At 38.6% G+C, this 18,118-nt stretch overlaps 1 protein-coding gene across 7 annotated transcripts in view; it reads right to left on the bottom strand.

Moving 5' to 3' along the window:
- LTBP1 (latent transforming growth factor beta binding protein 1) overlaps positions 1-18,118 on the bottom strand; it is a 188,933-nt gene that overhangs the window by 85,046 nt on the left and 85,769 nt on the right. For 6 of the 7 annotated variants that reach the window (XM_030944876.1, XM_030944878.1, XM_030944877.1 and 3 more), the window contains 2 exons: positions 16,092-16,369; positions 5,218-5,320 (listed from right to left, as the gene is read on the bottom strand). In XM_030944876.1, coding sequence (XP_030800736.1) covers positions 5,218-5,320; positions 16,092-16,369 — 381 coding nt within the window. The remainder of the gene's footprint in view (positions 1-5,217; positions 5,321-16,091; positions 16,370-18,118) is intronic. The other variant, XM_030944880.1, reaches the window with a different exon arrangement.

Here is an 18,118-nt window from a genome sequence, read left to right as displayed (position 1 = left end):
ATTTTGGCACTATGATCACATAAATGCTTTTCATAAGAGTCAAGAGATTTTTTCATAATTTGAATGTTACAACAGAGATACCTTACATTTAGTCAGATCTTTTGCTTCATTTCAAAAGTGTTCCAAATGTTCAACAGAAAAAAAAAACCCAGAACCCACCAGATTAATTTGTTTCCATCATTAAAGTATATAAACTGCCAACGCAGGACAACCAAGCTGCCATTGGTTGGCTTCCATTCATTTATCCCTGCAGCTTACTTTAAAGCTGGCACTTGGTTGACTGTAATGATGGGGAAGAAAAAAGGGTCATTGTTTTAGCTAGTTCTAAAGCTTTGCCTATTATCTGAAAAAAATTAAGTGATGATGTTGAGTAGCAGGCTTTGGACTGAGATAGTTAATTTCAAATATCAGTGAATTATTTAAAATAACTGCTTAAATAAAACATGGAGATTCTCCTTAGATGTTGCACAAAGTGTAAAATCGTTAAACACGCATAGTAAAAATACAGCAACGTTACTACAGTTCTGAACACATACTTTTCCCATCTTTACACTGACTACAATCATTCTAACACCAACTACAACTTGAAAATTTTGTCTCTCTACTCAAGTGGCAGCTACACATTTAGTTTCCAAGGCAGATTTTTCAGTCTTTTCCTAATGTTAATATTAAAACTAGTTGAAATTTAAGGAGACTTCCAAAAGCATAATGCATTAGTCTACTTCTGGTTCCCAAAAGTGTCAATGAAACTCCTAGTACTCATGTTGGCAGATTCAAACTCATAATTGCACTCATTATGTCTTAACTGATTTGTGCTTGCCATAACAGACCTGACTTAATCCACACTAAAACCAGGAGAGTCTCTGTAACTTTCTGTGGGCAGGAATGGTACCCTGCAGTGCAGCCTGCTGAATGAAAACAGCTTCCAGTTGTAGATGGAGACCAGCCCATAACCTATGCCAGGTCTTTTCCAGTGCTGCAGCACATTTTCCCTCCCAGGGTGACTCAGCTGCTCTAGGAAGTGCAGTGCTGGACTGAGGTCAGAGATTTTAACCTCTCCCTCCTTCCTCATCCTCCTACTCCCACAACAAACAGGAAACTGGCAGCTTACTAGCAGCTGTTGTTTTCCTTTCAACAAAGAGCAGAAATGCAAGCAAGTCAGTAGAGAAGAAGCTTGTTCAGTGATGGCTGGTGATCCATGTGGGAGCTGGATGGAGTGCAACATTACTTACCCTTTACTCACCTAAACAACATGTTTGTAATTACTAAGTTAGCAAGAAGCCTGACCAATCCCAACACCCGCCATGTAACACAGAAAGACCCTTCTTCTTAAAAGCTGTCTTCTGTTAGAAGCCCTTAAAAATGGAGATCTGTTCCAAAACTACTTTTAGTTTTCAGTGACACTGAACAACCCATAAACTTACAGACATGGCAGCTGTCTCAGGCCAAGGCACTTAAATTTGCAACAGGACAGGAGCCCTGACTGAGCAGTGGCTGTTACCCAAAATACTCAAGTCCTTACAAAGATGACAGAGCCCTCTGTAAGACCATGGGAACAAGACATACACAAACTTATGCATGTCCTTAAGTAGTTGATTGAAAAGAGAAGTACCTGCTAGTGACTCTGGAGTATATGCTTAAATATTTTGCTGAAGTGGGTTAGGCAGAAGATCACAACCTGATTACATAGGATTATAAAAACATGTCCACTTTTAATGAAGTCTATGAGGCATAAAACCATAAAAGTAAATGGAAGCCTGTTTGCTTCCAAAATGTCTACAATAAAAAGAGTAATACTAATTTAATGAAATATCAGGTCAGAATTATATGGGAAGAATATGGGACTAACTTAACCTGTTGAGACATATTTATAGATCACTTAACTGACAACTTACTATTTATTTACTTGACTCCCAAGTTTTTCCATCTAGTATCATATAAATTTATGTATATAATATATGCATATTCTTTTTACCACTGAAGCATTCTCAGTGTTGTAAAAATAAAAACACTTGATGAATATAAATCCTTTAGCATCCACTCTAGATTTCCATTAAATCTTCTAATAAGTTTACATTTATCTTTGGAAATTGTTTACTCTACAGAACCGTAGCACTTCGATACTCTCATGAGGTTTAGTTTGATACCTATGCCCAAAAGATACTTTGACCCAGATCCAGAAGATATTTTCAGTTTTCAGGTTTTGTGCCGAAGCTCAAACTGAACACCTATAACATTTTAAGATTCTGTAAGATCAATTAAACACCTGCAACACACTAAATGTATCACCTTCAATTCTTAAAAATCTAAAAATGCACCATTTGCATCTATGTAGCATTGCCATAAGACATGGCATGATTAAACAGCATCATGCTTAGAATCATTCCTAAATCAAATGTAGCCTAGAGAAAATACATACACTGTTACTAAACCTTGACAGATTCAATGAATATTCTTGAAGCATACACGTACCAAATCACACTCTTGATATAATGACACTGTATTTTAATCTGGAAAAAATAGATAGCGCACCCTTCTCCTCCTCCCTTCTTAAAACACTAACATACAGTGAGAACTCCCACCTAGAAAGATGAGAAATGTGTCCTATTATGTCTAGGAGTCACAAATCCTTACTTTCCAGGAATGCTTTAATCAGAAGAAGAAGATTATTCCAAGTGGCACCATTCTCTGTTTCCTCCTGAAATCATACAGTTACATTCAAAAAAACAATTCCAAATTGAGCCAGAAAGCAGGAGTGAGCATGACTCATACTGTGAGTAATTAAGGGCTCTGGGAAAGAGACTGGGTTCCTAGACCTGTTCCAAGAATTGTTTCTACATTTTATGGGTTAGGGCATCTCCTCATAGGTATAAAATGTAGATTAGAAATTATTCTGGCAGATAAAGGAACTCTGAAGTGTCCCATCTTGAGCAAGCATGCTAGTCATTAAACTTTTTTATAACAAAAGGACATTGCTCATCTCATTAGCATTTAAAGAAATTATTCAGTGCTTTGAAAAAAAGAGTGGTGGACTTCCCTTTAGGAGAGGTTTTTAGGTTGAGTTCAAGCACTTCTCTGTACCCACTTGGGAAGCACCTGTGGATCACAAGTTTGTCACAGTTTCCCTGTTTGCTTACTTTTAACACTGTGCTGAGTGCTGTGCCATTAAGCACTGCCTGATCCACACATCTACTGTGGATTCCAGGCTGAGACAATGAATATTTTACCTGAACTGTGAAGAAATAGCAAGTGTGCTTCCTTTCAAATCAGGCACCAAAAATTTGTATTAGTAGCTCCAACCAATTTTTGGTTGAAACACATTTCAAGCTTTTGTGATTTTTCTCATATCACACCTACATCCCAAATAAGCAACATTTCACTTGTCACTATGATTCTGATGAACTAGATTTCAGTCGTAGCTCAATTGCATCACCCAAACCCTTCTCGAACTCTGTCACGCTGGTGCTGTGACCACTTCCCTGGGGAGCTGTTCCAGTGCCCAACCACTCTCTGGGTGAAGAACCTTTTCCTAATATCCAACCTAAACCTCAACTAACACAACTTCAGGCCATTCCCTCGGATCCTGTCACTGGTCACCACAGAGCAGAGATCAGTGCCTGCCCCTCCTGTTCCCCTCACAAGGAAGCTGTAACTGCAGTGAGGTCTGCCCTCAGTCTCCCCCAGGCTGAACAGACCAAATGACCTCAGTTGCTCCTCATACAGCTTCCCCTCAAGGCCCTTCACCATCCTCCTGGCTCTCCTTTGGACACTCTCTAACAGTTCAATGTCTTTTTTACATTGTGGCACCCAAAACTGCCCCCAGCACTCGAGGTGAGGCTGCCCCAGCTCAGAGCAGAGCAGGACAATCCCCCACCCTTGCCCAGCTGGTGATGCTGTGCCTGATGCCCCCCAGGACAGGGCTGGCCCTCCTGGCTGCCAGGACACTGGCTCACGTTCAACTTTCTGACTGGCACTGCTCTCCAGCCTCTCACTCTGCAGTCTGTACATACATCCGGGGCTGCCCAGGGCCAGGTGCAGAATCTGGCACTTGTCTTTGTTCAATTTTATACTGTTGGCATGTATGCTCCTTTTAGAAACTGTATTTACATGCTACAGGAATAAAATAGATACCTGAGTCTTACTAACTATGACCTTCAAACACCCAAGGAGGCTCTCTTTCTAAAGCATGTCAGAAGATAGACATACTCAAACACACAAAATGTTTCAGAAACTAGCAAATCAGACTGAGTCACCACAAATTTATTTCAGAGTTTCCTATGGAAGGAGGAGTCAGAGAAATAGGAGTAATACCATATTTTCTGCTGGAATTGTATTTACATCCACATTAAGACTTTCAGAGAAACACATGCTTCCAAAAAAATCAAACACTGGACATATTTCCAGCATTGCTATCTGAATAACAGGGTCCCTAGATGAAGTAGGTAAAAATTACTGCAATTTAATGACCTATTTTTGGCCCAGTAAATGCAGGTCCAGTCCATCTGCAAAACAGAGATCACATTATCTTTTCCCATCTTTCATTTAATGCCGAAAATATGACATGACACAGAAGCATTACTATTCCTGTGCAACAATAATGTAATTCACAAAAAGTTCAAGAGATTATCCTCACCAATCATGCAAATAATTCTAAATTCTTTTCTCATTATAATATGATGTAAAATCATAATGAAATGCTGAAGAAAGTCTTTGTCATTGTCTAATTATTGGGGAAGATATTTCAAAAGCAGAGTTTAAAAAAGCAACCAGCAATTTAGAGCCTGGAAGACCTTGGCTCCAAACATGAAATTTCATCTGCAGTCCCAAGAGGTCACTGCATTCTCTCCAAGCAGAAACTGGCGCCTCTATAATTCAAGATTTCGGTGCAAACTTAAAAAAAAAAAAAAAGAAGTCCAGCTGGAAAATCAATGTGATTACTCTTCCTGCACTAAGTAAATGCAACAGTCCATCACTGACTCAAAGGAGGAAGAAACAGGGGAAAAAACCCTATGACGTCAACATTGCTGGCTGCACCAAGTGCGTGCATATTGTAACTCTGCTGGCATGCAAGGGAATTCCAGTTTCTACAACCTGTCCCTAATCAAATTATAGCATATTTTTTCTACTAGGTTCCTTTGGTACTTTTCCCTTCAGAAAAAAAGGAAGATACAACTTGAGGGGAAAAAGCCACAAGAATAACAATAAAATAGCACTTACACGGCTTCTTGGGACATTTCTGGCATTTGTTAAAACCCCAGGAAGTACCCACGGTTCCACAGCAGTCTTCTTGCTTGGAAAGGCCAGGAAGTGCTTTGCCACACTGAAATAGTCAGGTAAAGAATACTCTGGTTAGTGATACTTTACAACACTCACTTTCAGTACAACGTTCTTTTTCAGTAATTTTTGGTCAAACTTTTGCTGAGACAGTGAAGATTCAATGGAGCTCCTAACTGAACTAAAATGGTGCTCACATGTTGCAGAGGCTGTCTGCACAGGCATGAATAAATTAAGTGACATTATTATCTTCCCCCATGTCACCCTGAAAAGGAGAAAAAACCAGAAGAAAACAGTATGTCATGCTCCACTGAATGAGCATATTCACCATTGGCAGCTATTGTTTTCATCATAAATGAAGACAGTCTTAATTTTAATGATAAGTCTTAATTTATAATGATAAGACTATTAATAGTTGGAAGCTTACAGCATACTAGTTATGTTCTTGACTTTTGCAATTTTCTTCCATTTTGCATGGTAAAGAAAGCTTAAATGTATTTCAGCTGCAGACATTAAAAAGACTCCCCCAAACATCTAAACCTGCCAATTAGGTATACAATAGAAGACATAAAGCCCAGGAGAAGTCCACAACAGCTGCACTTAGTAATACTTTCAAAGCAAATGTGATATAAATAGGCACTGCAGCAAACAATTCTAATGTGCTGAAGTGTGAATCCTCAGTATGGCGTGAATAGACTTTCCCTAATCTAACTCTGCTTTCTGACAGTGTGTAAGCCTCTAACCCAAATGTTCATTGCCACACAGCTTTCAGCTCAAGACAGCTGGCTCATCCTATGCCACAGGCTGTGGCCTTGTGGTTGCTCTCACTTAGCTGGTAACACAGTCATGCTGCAGTGCACACACATGCTGAATACATAGGCACTAACAGCTTCCTCCAGCTTTCCCAAAATTTTTCCAATGTGCTCTTAATCATACTGTCACACATAAGGCAATGATATTTCTAAAGCAAACTTCCCTATGTAGCTTTACAGTGTGACTACTAACAGGATAGCAAGCTACTCTACAAGGATTCTGACTCATCAGAGGGACCCCTCTGCATGGAGAGGCCCAGCAAAGCATCATCCCAGTCATTTTCTCTTACAGATACTCCCCAGACACATCCTGAAGTATCACAACAAATTAAAAGCAGCACCAGTTCACTATTTAAACATCAGACTGCAGCTCAGCATGTGCAGCACGTGAAGCTTAGATCTGTGTCAAGGAATGTGTGAGGAGTCTGAAGTGTCCTCTATCTCAGTGACAACCAGCCACACATGCCCAAGTTTTTAGCACCAGGGCAACTTGGCATGGCTATGGTGTGCCTCTACCCACTACCCACATAGAGGTTAGCACCACCTATGCTTTGATCTCAGTTTGGCATGGCACATGAACAGCCAAAAGAACAGAGTGGCCAAACAGGTTCAAACAGACTGCTCAGTTATTGTGCAACTTTAGGAGTATATTTTCACATTACTGTCTGGAGTGGGTCTGATGACAAATTTTCCTGTGTTGCAAGGGATGGGAAATAGTCCTTGCCTTGATAGTATTTGGCTGTGTTAAAACAGTGGAGTATCTCAGCAAGTCCCACCTTTCAGATGCAGGCCCAGGCTTACCCTAGGTGAATGCATATCTTTCAGCTGTCTTGCACTCCTCTGGCTTAGGCACTGGTAGGGTTAATACAAGGCTGACCACTGACCATCTGACTGTCAGTCAGAGTCCACTGAGTTCTGTTTCCATAGGCAACTCCCAGCCTGGTACTTCAGAAATACCATCAAGATGCAGAAATGGGGAATTCTGTAAAATTTCCTCTGCCATAGCAGCTCTGCTGTTTTCAAAACTGAAATAAACTCTTCCAATCGCCCTAGCTGGAGGATACACAGATTGTGCTGCACATCCCAGAAGCTCAAAAAATCTTTCAGATGGAGAGTACTCATAATGCCTCCTCTATGTGGTTACCCTAAAACCTTCGAGAGTTCAAGCTACATCTTTACACAATGTTGGTTTTCTCAACCTGCATCCCAGGCAGGCATGCGCCAGGAATGACCATTGTACTTTATAACCACAGCTACCTTTGCTTTATAGTTGCAGATGCTCCATCCCTTTTCTAGAGCTTCTTCAAAGACAGAGAAGCCACTTGCTAAAGTCGTACACTGTGGCTGTTATCAAGAGTCAGCTAAAGCATTTTGCACCCAGCTTTTCTCCCCTCACTGTACCTCAGTTTTACAACTCTCCACTCTGCAAAAGCAATGGGAGGAATCAAGGCTGGGGTTGCATCTCCCCTTATGATCTCAGAAATGGAGCATTTCGGCAGTGAGGCACATTACCTAACACCCAGTGTTTCTCTTCAAGGTCAAAACCTCAAGGACACATCCCAGGAGCTCGCATGTGTCAAGGCAAGATTCCACTAACATGAGAGCCAACATGTCATCATGAACTGCTCCCCCCCCCCCCACTTTTTTTCCCTTTTCCCCAAAATAGAAAACGTGTCATCTAATTGTAACAAGCTAAAAGAGAAGAAGGGAAAAAAAAAGGAGGGGAGAAGGAGGAAGATGGACTAAAGCCCACTTATAATTTAGGTGTGGTGCTACAGTATTTGCACTCTACTGAAAATCATGATCTTTGTGGTCATAACTTTTTCAAATTTCCATATAAAAATCATGAGCAAAAATAAGGATGCCAAAGTCTGAGTCATCTGGCAACTGTGATTTGCAGTTCTGTCAGTAAAAGCTGGCAATGATTAAAGCTGCTGCTCCCACTGCCTCTATGGTGAATTAAAGCTTGAAGAATCAATGATAATTTGGTTAACATCCAGATCATTGTAGAAATTGGGCAACAAGGAAAAGCAACTCCCACATGGGGCTCCTATTGCCTTAAGATCTGTGTAATTTTGGAGATATACATCACAAAACATGAGTGCTCTGCAAAGTCCTAATCCAAGCAGAAACAGAGTTCTTTTGTGGCTACTAACCCCTGATTTCTCTGGTACATCTAGTAGTGCTTCAGATACTCTAAGCACTCATGGCACTGCACAAACTGTTCCTTAGCCAGCTATGTTTTCTTAAGATGCTCGCTCCTTTCAGCAGCCTTAAGCATACAGGAACTGAAGCTCTATTTCTACAGTTCTCAAAAACTTTTATAGGTAATTCCTTTCCACTTTAAAAGTCTTAACACACTTCCTACTACCAAGACGAACTCATTAGCTCTTCAGACAGTCTTTTTCAGTCTCTGACTCACAAGTGACTGGAAAAGTCACTTGGAGGAATCCATAACTATTTTTTAGTTTGTTTCACCATTCTACACAACTCCAACACACACTTATAGGCCTAAAATAAGCAGGAAAGCTAAACACAGGCATGCTGGACTATGCAGGAAGATAATGCCATTTTTTAATCTTAGATTTACACTTTTCTATCCATCATCTACACATATTTTAAACAAATCTAGCTTGTATTCCTGAGGGCTCCTGGAAAAGAGTACAGATTTTCATGAATGATATCTCTGTCATAAGCTTATTATTTGGAAATAAGTCTTACTCGTTCAGAAGGCAAAGAAGTCATGAAGGTTTGGTATAAAAGAGCTCAACTGTGCTGAAAGAGGCTCAGCAGTAGTAGCAGTATGATGCACACATGGTACTGCTATAAAACAAAGTTCTTCCTGGGTAAAGCACTCAGAGACACTGAAAGTATTGTTTCAAATCCACATATTTTTCCTCATGCGTGCCTGGCCTCCTATGCCAATATTTTATATAACTGAAGGAAGTACTGAATATTCCCATTGGAAGACTGAAATTCTGGCTGACCCTGTGCTGTTGCACAAAAGCCACCCCAAGCCACATCACCTCTCTGTTACCCTGTCCAGACTCCAGCCTCTGCCCATCTCCTCAGTCCTAAGAGTGCTAAGCTGTGTATTGCCACCAGCACTGCAAGTATTTCCAATGGCAGGGAAAAGGAAGGATTATATCCTTGCAACTCATCTGCTAAGGCAGTAGAGGAAATTTATTCAGCTCCCTGTAAAGTGCAGTAGGGAGCCCAGTCTGGCAGTTATTCTCAGTGGAACCGCAGAGGATTCTGGCCAAGGGACCACAAGGTTTCCTGGGACTCCCGCTCCTGCGTGACCCATCTACAAATCCCTGTCACAAGCTGTTAGTTCAAACCACAATATAGACATAAATAAGGGAGTGTCACATGATTAGCTATGATTGAAATTGATAGGTGCTTTGCCTGAGCTAATGACTCTGGGATTCAGCTCAAAAGACTGCATTTCACATACCACAATAGCAGAAGTGAATGGATACACTGTTTAACTTTCTGCAAACTATTCAACAGGCACAGACCTTGGATTGTTGCTTCTTTTTTTTTCCTATAGGAACGACAAACAGAGCAAGAAACCTCAAACTTAATACACTGTATTACTGAAACAATTAACAGACATACTTAATTAGCTTACTGACCAGCTGAATGACAGGTTGTTACAAATGAAGAGCGTTATCCCATGTAGCACTGGCTCACTAACAGGCATTGTCTCATAAGTAGAGGATAGAAACTTAACTACTTCCAGACTTTCCAGAAGAACTGGTAAAGAATTTGTTTTGGCTTAAGCAGAACATTCTTCATAAGCAAGTAAAAATTATCCAGCTTTCTTCTATTTGAGTAATTAAAACAATGTTTGGTGTTTTTGGTATCTGATACATGTTTAATCTTCTGATATTTCAGACTATTGATCTTGCAAAGAAACTACTGCAAATGAAACATTAATCCTGCAAATGAATCCACACCAATTTCTGACAGTCTATTTGTTTAAGAACTTCAGAAGCCAAACCATGAGCTTCAAGGAATTCCAGACAGTTATTTTATTTTATGAGATGGTATTTTTAAGACTATTCTAAAGAAAAGAGGTTTTAAAAGTGCTCTAAGAGAAAAAGTACCAGTACGAAGCACAAAATTGTATCACTTCTCCTTCCTAAAGGAGATAAATACCAAAGTTCATTTCATACAGCTGTCAAAAAAACAAAATACCTGAAATTTACCTCCCCAGGAAATGTTTTCTTAAATCTGAAGTTCGACAGGGATGCTTTACAGTTGAATGAATAACTTCAACAGGCGAATCACTGCTGTCATCACTTCCACACTACGCTATGATTGTATTGCACACAGTAGCATCAGTATGTTGGGTTAGGCTTTAAGGGCTACCAACATGTTTTGCTCTTCTGATTTCTAACTAAAAATTTTTGATGCCTTTGTTTAATATTTCCCATCATGAAAAACTCATCAACTATCTAAGCCCAGTTTTTAAAAACTGTACGCATATTTTTAAAGTTAAGTACCCAGTCAGTGTATGCCCATGTCAGAATGAAGGAAATGCTTAATGATTTGCAGTCAGAATCTTGACCATGATACAATGTTGATAATTTCTGACCTTTTCCAGCTGCCACCTATCATTTGGCTTTATTTTGTAGTCTATTAAGTCTGACAGCAGACAGAAATGTGTTGCTCAAACCAAAACAAACGTTTCCTGTAAAAGACATTGCTGAAACAAAGTATTAAATAAACTGTCTCCGTAGAAATTTATCCCACTTAAGATGTTGGTTAACTAATATCTGTTGATCAGACATACTAAGCAGCATTTGAAACACATTTGAATGCATATGTGAGTGTTTTGATTGCACTGAAAAATGGACAATGCAATAATTTTCAAAAGTCTTTCCTAGTGCTCATCATTAATATTATTTATTAAACCATTTAAATAATTAAAACCAATTAATTAAAACCATTCATCTATCAAAATACACTTCTTCTGTCTGCAATAGATGCTATATTATGATTTTCTTCAAGATGATTTTTCAAAGTATCACTATAATCCACCAAACTTCACTTCATGATACCAAAACAACTCTAACTCTTGTGTCCTTTTGAACAGAGCTGTAACAAGTGTGGATCTTTTCTGCAACACCTTTTAAAGCACTTTGCAAGGGAAGCACAAAGCATCATGCAGCAAACCACTGGAAAGTGAGGAATGGAACATATACCCCAACACAGCAACCTGGAACTGACTTGAATTTGAAGTACCACAACAAGAAGGAGAGATCAGAACACAGTTTTTCTGAAATTCTTGCAGGGATCATTTCAGAGAGCAGTCCAGTTCCTCTCAGCAGTTACATGAGGAGGAATGAACGAGCATAGGCAGACATGACTTCATAGCCCGCTTCTCTTCTGGACATTTTGCTATGTGCTCCCTTCATCAAGGTAAGCAACTTCAGTATCTGTCTCTCTCTAAAATAACAATGGTTTTTAATTTTGTTTTTAAACTACAGATGCTGGGATCGCTAGAAGTTTCTTTCTGTAAACCTAATACCCAAAAATATCTGTGGAAGAGCACAGCATTACATGTGAATCTAGACAGAGCCTGATTTAGATGAATTTTTTGCACTATCAGCTTCTCCAATTTCTTGCCATTTTGAATTTTTTTTTCACATTGAAGCAATGAAGAGACCCAAACAACTTTGAGGTAAAACCCATCTTTTAGAGATAATAATACTGCAATGCAGTAACCATAGGAAAATGGAAAACACATGAATATATTTAGTAAACACTTCAAAGTGATCTTAAGGGGTGAAAAAAGTAGCGCTCATTTAACTTTATATGGATTTTCATGGACAGTAGGCAAGTGCATTCTTTTCTTGATTTAAATGCAAAGAAATTAAATGCAAAATCAACAGGATTCAAGAATATCAACACAACCTTTACTAGGTACACCACAGACAGTGTAGAAGGATTTTGGGAAATAAGATATCCTGTGTCATAATGAAGGCATTTTTATTATTCAGAAATTCAGGATTTCAGAAATAAAGGACTACATGGCTGTAAAATATTTTGCAGGACACTACATCCTGTCTCCAGCTTTTGAAGGCACCATTATAGAGTGTTCTCCAAAAATTTACTCTCTCCATCTTATTTGGGATTTTTCTCCTACTGCTTCCGTTATGTCCATTTCTCAACTTCAAGTCTCTATTTCCTCTACATCATTTTTCTATATAAAAACGGGCAAGTTTAGGTAAAGGTTTGTTTCCTATATCTTTATGTCAACAGTAAGTTTATGGGCTGCAGCTTAACATGGTTTATGATATACCCTGTAAAAATTTTTGCAGTACTAGGAAAGAGTTTGATGAGCCACAACTTTTTTGTGGGACGTATCATTGTGGGCTACCATGTAACATGATAAGTTATCCTGGAGCAATCACCATTAACATCTCCCAGAGGAGAAATAAATGCTGAGTGTTCCACTCAGAGAAAAGAGAGGCAGCCAGGAAAAGTGAATTGACTTGAGAACAAAACAGAACCATCCAAAAAACTATTTCCTTCCTATAATACCTTTTAAAAATTCAAATAGTAATGATACTTTTGTAGTTTTCTTTCCACTTTACTGCACAGTGCTGAGGACGCTTCAGAAAACAATCACAGTTAAACAACACATACACACGTGCGTACATGTATTTACAAAAATTTATGTCTTTATTTATCTATTCTTATTAAACTGGGAAATTTCATTCCTCTTGTCCCTCTACTCTCCCTGTCCTTCTGAGCTGGTAGACTGACATGTTTTCATTCACCTTTAACTAGCTTGTTTCATGGTTGCTGTCTTTGGTTACAGTCACTTATGATACTACAGACAGCTAAGGAAAGAGAAGGTCTGAAAGAATTGCTATGTCATTAATGAAAAGTGATTGTAGGCCTGGCAATATGACCAGATTTCCAACTGTCTGTGCCATAATGTCCTCTGAACTTCAGTTCAGGTGGCTCCAGTTGCTGACTGTAACAGTATGCACTTGCTTGGAAATTCACTGCAGAAAATGCGCCCTGTCTTGGAAATTGAATATCCTACTGGTTTTGAATGAGATACATTAAGGGAATTTAACTAAGGTGGGGCAAGGAAGAATGTGCTGGGAGATGAAAAATATTCCACTGAAGAGTATGAAAAAACCTCAGAGCACTAAAATGAAAGGACCTGTAACTGAAGAGCAGCTGAAATTCAAGGAAGAAGAAGAAGGAGAGAACAAGGGATGGGGAGACACACAAAATGCTAGAAGCTACACATGCACACAAAACCACAAAAGAGATCCTGATACAGTTTTAATCCTGTGCTTTTAGTGCAGACCAAGAGTAAGTTCAGCAAAGCCCTAATCAACTTAGTTGACTTGTCTACAAGAGGCCACACACAAATCCTTCAACCAATCTGCTCTACAGACAGTGAAGTCGTCTCAGGATCCCAGGATATTTAATAAAACATTTCTGGAGCCAAATACACAACCCACCCTGCAAAAAAATGTATAAACACTGATGATTGTTGAACTAAGTATGGGTATCAAAATTATCCAGTATCAAATCCAGAAAGGACTTGTAACACATTGCTACTAATAGGGAAAGCTCATTTTAGTATTGCATCTGAATAAACAGAGAGAATCCACAGACATAACAAAGCAAATATGAAAGAAACTGAAGAGCTAATTCTTTAAGAGTAGGTCTATTAAGCACTTAAAAAAAACCCCTGCCTTTCCCAGTTCAAGGCATATTCAACACAAATAATAAGGATTGACTGGCTGCAAGAAAAACAGTAACATTTCAGATTCAAACTTAAAAGGTAAATGAGTGACTTAGATCTATATTTATGGCAAGGTCCTAAATGAATGTTCTACAAAATGCCATTCCGCAACTCCAATTCTGAATTGAACCATCACTGTAACAGAATGCCTCTGAAATCCTTACTATGCCCTTCTTCAAGATTGACACTGATCAATGAAATCTGTAAAAACTGAGAACATGCCCTGTTCTAAACTAGGAGGCACTACCTTTTCTCGAGTATTTCCAGGGAAATACTGAAAAAAAAGTTATAAAAATTGATGACTAAGCATTTAGTAAGATTCCAAGTCAAACCTGAGGGTAATGCAAGCTTATTTTCACTTTTCTCCCCCTTTAAAAGGAGATAGGAGATAAAACAGTGCCCACTGCAGAGTGTAAGACCAAGGAAGTAACTTTGTATTCCTTTATATATGAGTACAAAGAGAAATATAAAAAAATAATAAACAATATTAATTATCACACTTATTTCCAGATTTTTAGGATTGCACATTATGATGCCATGCTTCTTAGGTTGATCATTTTAGGAAATAGAGATAAATGGTCCTAAACACAGGCCTTGTTTCATTTTTTAACTTTCATTTGATCATGTGCTTTAACACTTGTTGAAAAAAAAATGAAGATTTTAATACACTTGAAACAGACAAGCACACAGAACTCATCAGTGTAAATTAAAACTGTAGATCCCAAACCAATCATTTGAAAATTAGTAGTCTTAATGCGCCATATGCAAACTTAACTCTGGTCTTCTAAAAAAATCTTTGGTGTCCAATGACCAAATTAAATTTAAATTAACTTCTTCCATTGCATTTTGCAGAATGGATTACTTTTAAGCATCCTCATGTCAACTGGTTAGAGATGGCAGGAGACTGAGACTAAGGAACTTTGATTTCAAGTTCAACATTCTGCTTATAGCAGGTGGAGTTCAGCACCTTAGGACCTGACAACTATGTCACCCTCACCCTGCTTCTGACTGCATCCTACTCCTGCTCGTATCTGTTCCCCATTACTGGTCTTTTTCAACCTCCTTGCCCATCTGTGAGTAAGGGATTGAGGGCTCTTCCCTCTTTTTTCTGTGGGGTGAAGGCAGAGGTTGCACACAACTTAAGAGACTTTAATAAAATTCACTCTCAGCTGGAAGATGCAGCCAGAAGAAACACTTGTAAAGGGCATTTTGCTCCAGTCCTACATTTCAGGAGCCATGAGTGATGTCCCTTTGAGTGGAAGGCATGCTCTGTGCCAGTGAATTCTTTGGATAATTTTACTGCCAACATCTAACAAGCATTTGTGAAATATACTGGAAATACATACAATATTTGATGCTTGAAAATTGGCTAACGTTAGGTGCATATTACTGGAAGGACCAAAAGCAAAGCAACCCTTGTGATAAACTTAAAATTCACATCTTCAATGATAGACTCATAAAGTATTTTTTAGCCTGAAAAACAACATACTTATTCTCTAACATTAAGTCCCAAAACCAGTGATTTTTCGTGAAACCTCACACATTATTTCAGTCTGAGGCGTGCATTCACCTTAAAGACATTTGATCTGAAAAGCCACATTTCAGAAAGGTAATAACCAATAAATAACAGGATTTTACAGACTTAATAATCTTTTCACATATCCTTATAATCTCTCTCTATATATATATATTCAAATATATATGCAAATATAAAACCACGTGTTGCTATTAAAATGCTTTCAGGATTGAAAGAAGATACACAATTTTGAATAGTCATATGAATAACATTATGTGAAGATAGTGTTTTTAAGTGAACTAAGGTTTTAATGTTCTAGTGAACAATCAGTTGGCTTTCATGATTTTTCTACTCCATTCAATGGTCACATTTCAACAGACTCAAAACATTAGTCTAAAATACTGTAAAACATATAAAGTTGCTGAATAGGAATTTCCATGAGAAAAAGAAAAAGCTATGGAAAAAAATAATTGAAACCAAAATGTCAGGGACCCAGGTCCACAGAAAATAAAGACATTATCTTGAAGGAGAAAGAGGTTCAGAAAAATGTTACTTAATAAAAACGTTACATTTTCAAAATAATTTTCTTTCAGAAAAGAATGTCACATGTGTCCTTTCCCTCCAATTGTTGGATTTTTTTTTTCATTCCTTTATAATAGAGTTTTAAGGCTACCTGTCTCAGCAAGCCTTAGCAAACATTTCTTACCTGTGTCCCAACAGTCTCCTGAAAGCAGTGCCCAAGCTGAGTTTTAACTGAAACAGGAAACATATGAGGAATGGGTTGTTGATTTGTGTAAGCTGTATGTCCTTTCTGGGTCTTCTGATACGGAAGACCTTGGTAAGAGACCTGTGGATGTACTGGCTGAGGTACTTTCGCTTTTTGTCCTGTTGATGTGCTGTCAATCCTTGACACTTGATGGATCTGAACTGAGGCTTCAGGGGGATGTTTCACATGGATATTCACTATGTTAGGAGGGAACTTCACTAAAATAATTGAAGGAAAAACACGTAAGAGAAATTGGTAATAAAATATGTGAAAAAGACATATTAGGCACCTCTAAGACATTTATTTTTTGTAAATCAGTATTTTTACAGAGTGCCTTGAAGTGACTGAAATATAAATGAAGCCCGAATTTGGGGGTTAGAGGGAAGGCTAAAGAACACATTGAATCTCATTAACAAAGCAAGAAAACGAAAAATCTTCATGAAAGAAAGAGCAACATTATAGGATTGTAAAGACTGCTAGATAAACATGGATGTCCAAATTGGCTGGTATGACATTAATATTTGTGGTCATACTGTGTAATAAGAATCCCATTCAAAGTTCCAGAATTCATACTCTACTAGGTTATTTTTGGATATATAGTAAGCTTTATTTTCATTTTCAGATCCATCATCTTTCTCTGGAACACAGAAAAAGCTTCAGATTTCATCCCTTCATCTTTATATACCTGCCAAGTCCCAAGTTCGCCCCTGCAAGAGCTGCCAGCATCTCAACCATCTAAAATCACCACTCCCTTTGTTGAACTTTGAATTCAGGGTTTGGCAGATAAAGGGGGAGGAAATGATTTTCAGACACTTCCGTTTTTAAATATGGTTGCAGTTTTAAGTCTGGGTATGTAGACCGAGACCCTCCAGTCAATGCAACCTGCACAGAACTGCTTGTGACCCTTAAGCCTCTTTTCACTGGAACACAAAATGCCCTTTAAAGTAAATCAAATTATTATTGGGGTGGGCAGGGAGGAGAGGTGTGTAACAAGCCATGGAGTTTGTAAGCTGCATAACTAAGTTAGCATTTCCTGTGTCTGGCTGGGCCTCTCTTGTCAGCAAGTACTGCACAGGCTGCTTGAGGCCACACAATCCATCAGTGGCAGCACCCCTTCCAAACATCAAGAACCAAAAAATACCACTTGACACAGCTTTCTCTATGATGCACACTGCATTGTTCAGTCTTCTGGATTATCTCCTTGTCTCCTGAAGTTTGAACTGTTCTTTAGAACTTGATTAGGTATTTTCAGCTCCACTCCTCAGGAGACTTATTTCATTTATTGGAGCTACTGTAAAATTATAATATTTTGGAGAAAGGGCTTTTGGTTCTTGACATTATTTTCATTTCTCTATGCACATTATCAGTATTAATTGGTCTCACACAGGACTTCCTTAAAAGAAACAGACTTATTTTTACACTGCATTGTTTCATTTATGAAAATTTTCAACATCCTCAGACAGAAACATCAGGAAGAAGATGGTAGAAAGTCAGCAAAATATGGCTGCAGGGTAAAGATCTTGCCTGTAGCTGAAAACAACCCATGAGCAAAATGTATACCTACATGAGGTCTGCCAGAGGCAAACCCACAGGGGAAAGCTTCAGCGTTATAAGCAGAAGCAGTGAGGTCCTTTTCAGGCTGTTAGACTGGGTTTGGAGGGCAAGACAAGACAGCCTAGTCTGTCTGTAAAAAGAACAAAACTCACCCCAATATTTTTTGTATGAAGAGGGATCCCTTCAACTAGTTTTTCTAGCTGCTAAATCTAAAAAATATAGTGATTCAAAAGAAACAGTGATTCAAAAATAGTTTCTCAAAAGAAATCACTGAATTTCTCTATTTTAGTGTCTCCATCCATCCAGAGATGTTCAGATGCTGAAAATATCAAATTTAGGCTGGGTTCTCCCATGCACTATTATTATCACAATCCTCTCCAGGCCTTGGATCACTGCCTAGATGTGCTCATTTT

The sequence above is a fragment of the Camarhynchus parvulus genome, chromosome 3 (genome assembly GCF_901933205.1).
Source record: "Camarhynchus parvulus chromosome 3, STF_HiC, whole genome shotgun sequence".
Lineage (NCBI taxonomy): Eukaryota > Metazoa > Chordata > Aves > Passeriformes > Thraupidae > Camarhynchus > Camarhynchus parvulus.
This window is presented reverse-complemented; position numbering and strand designations above follow the sequence as displayed.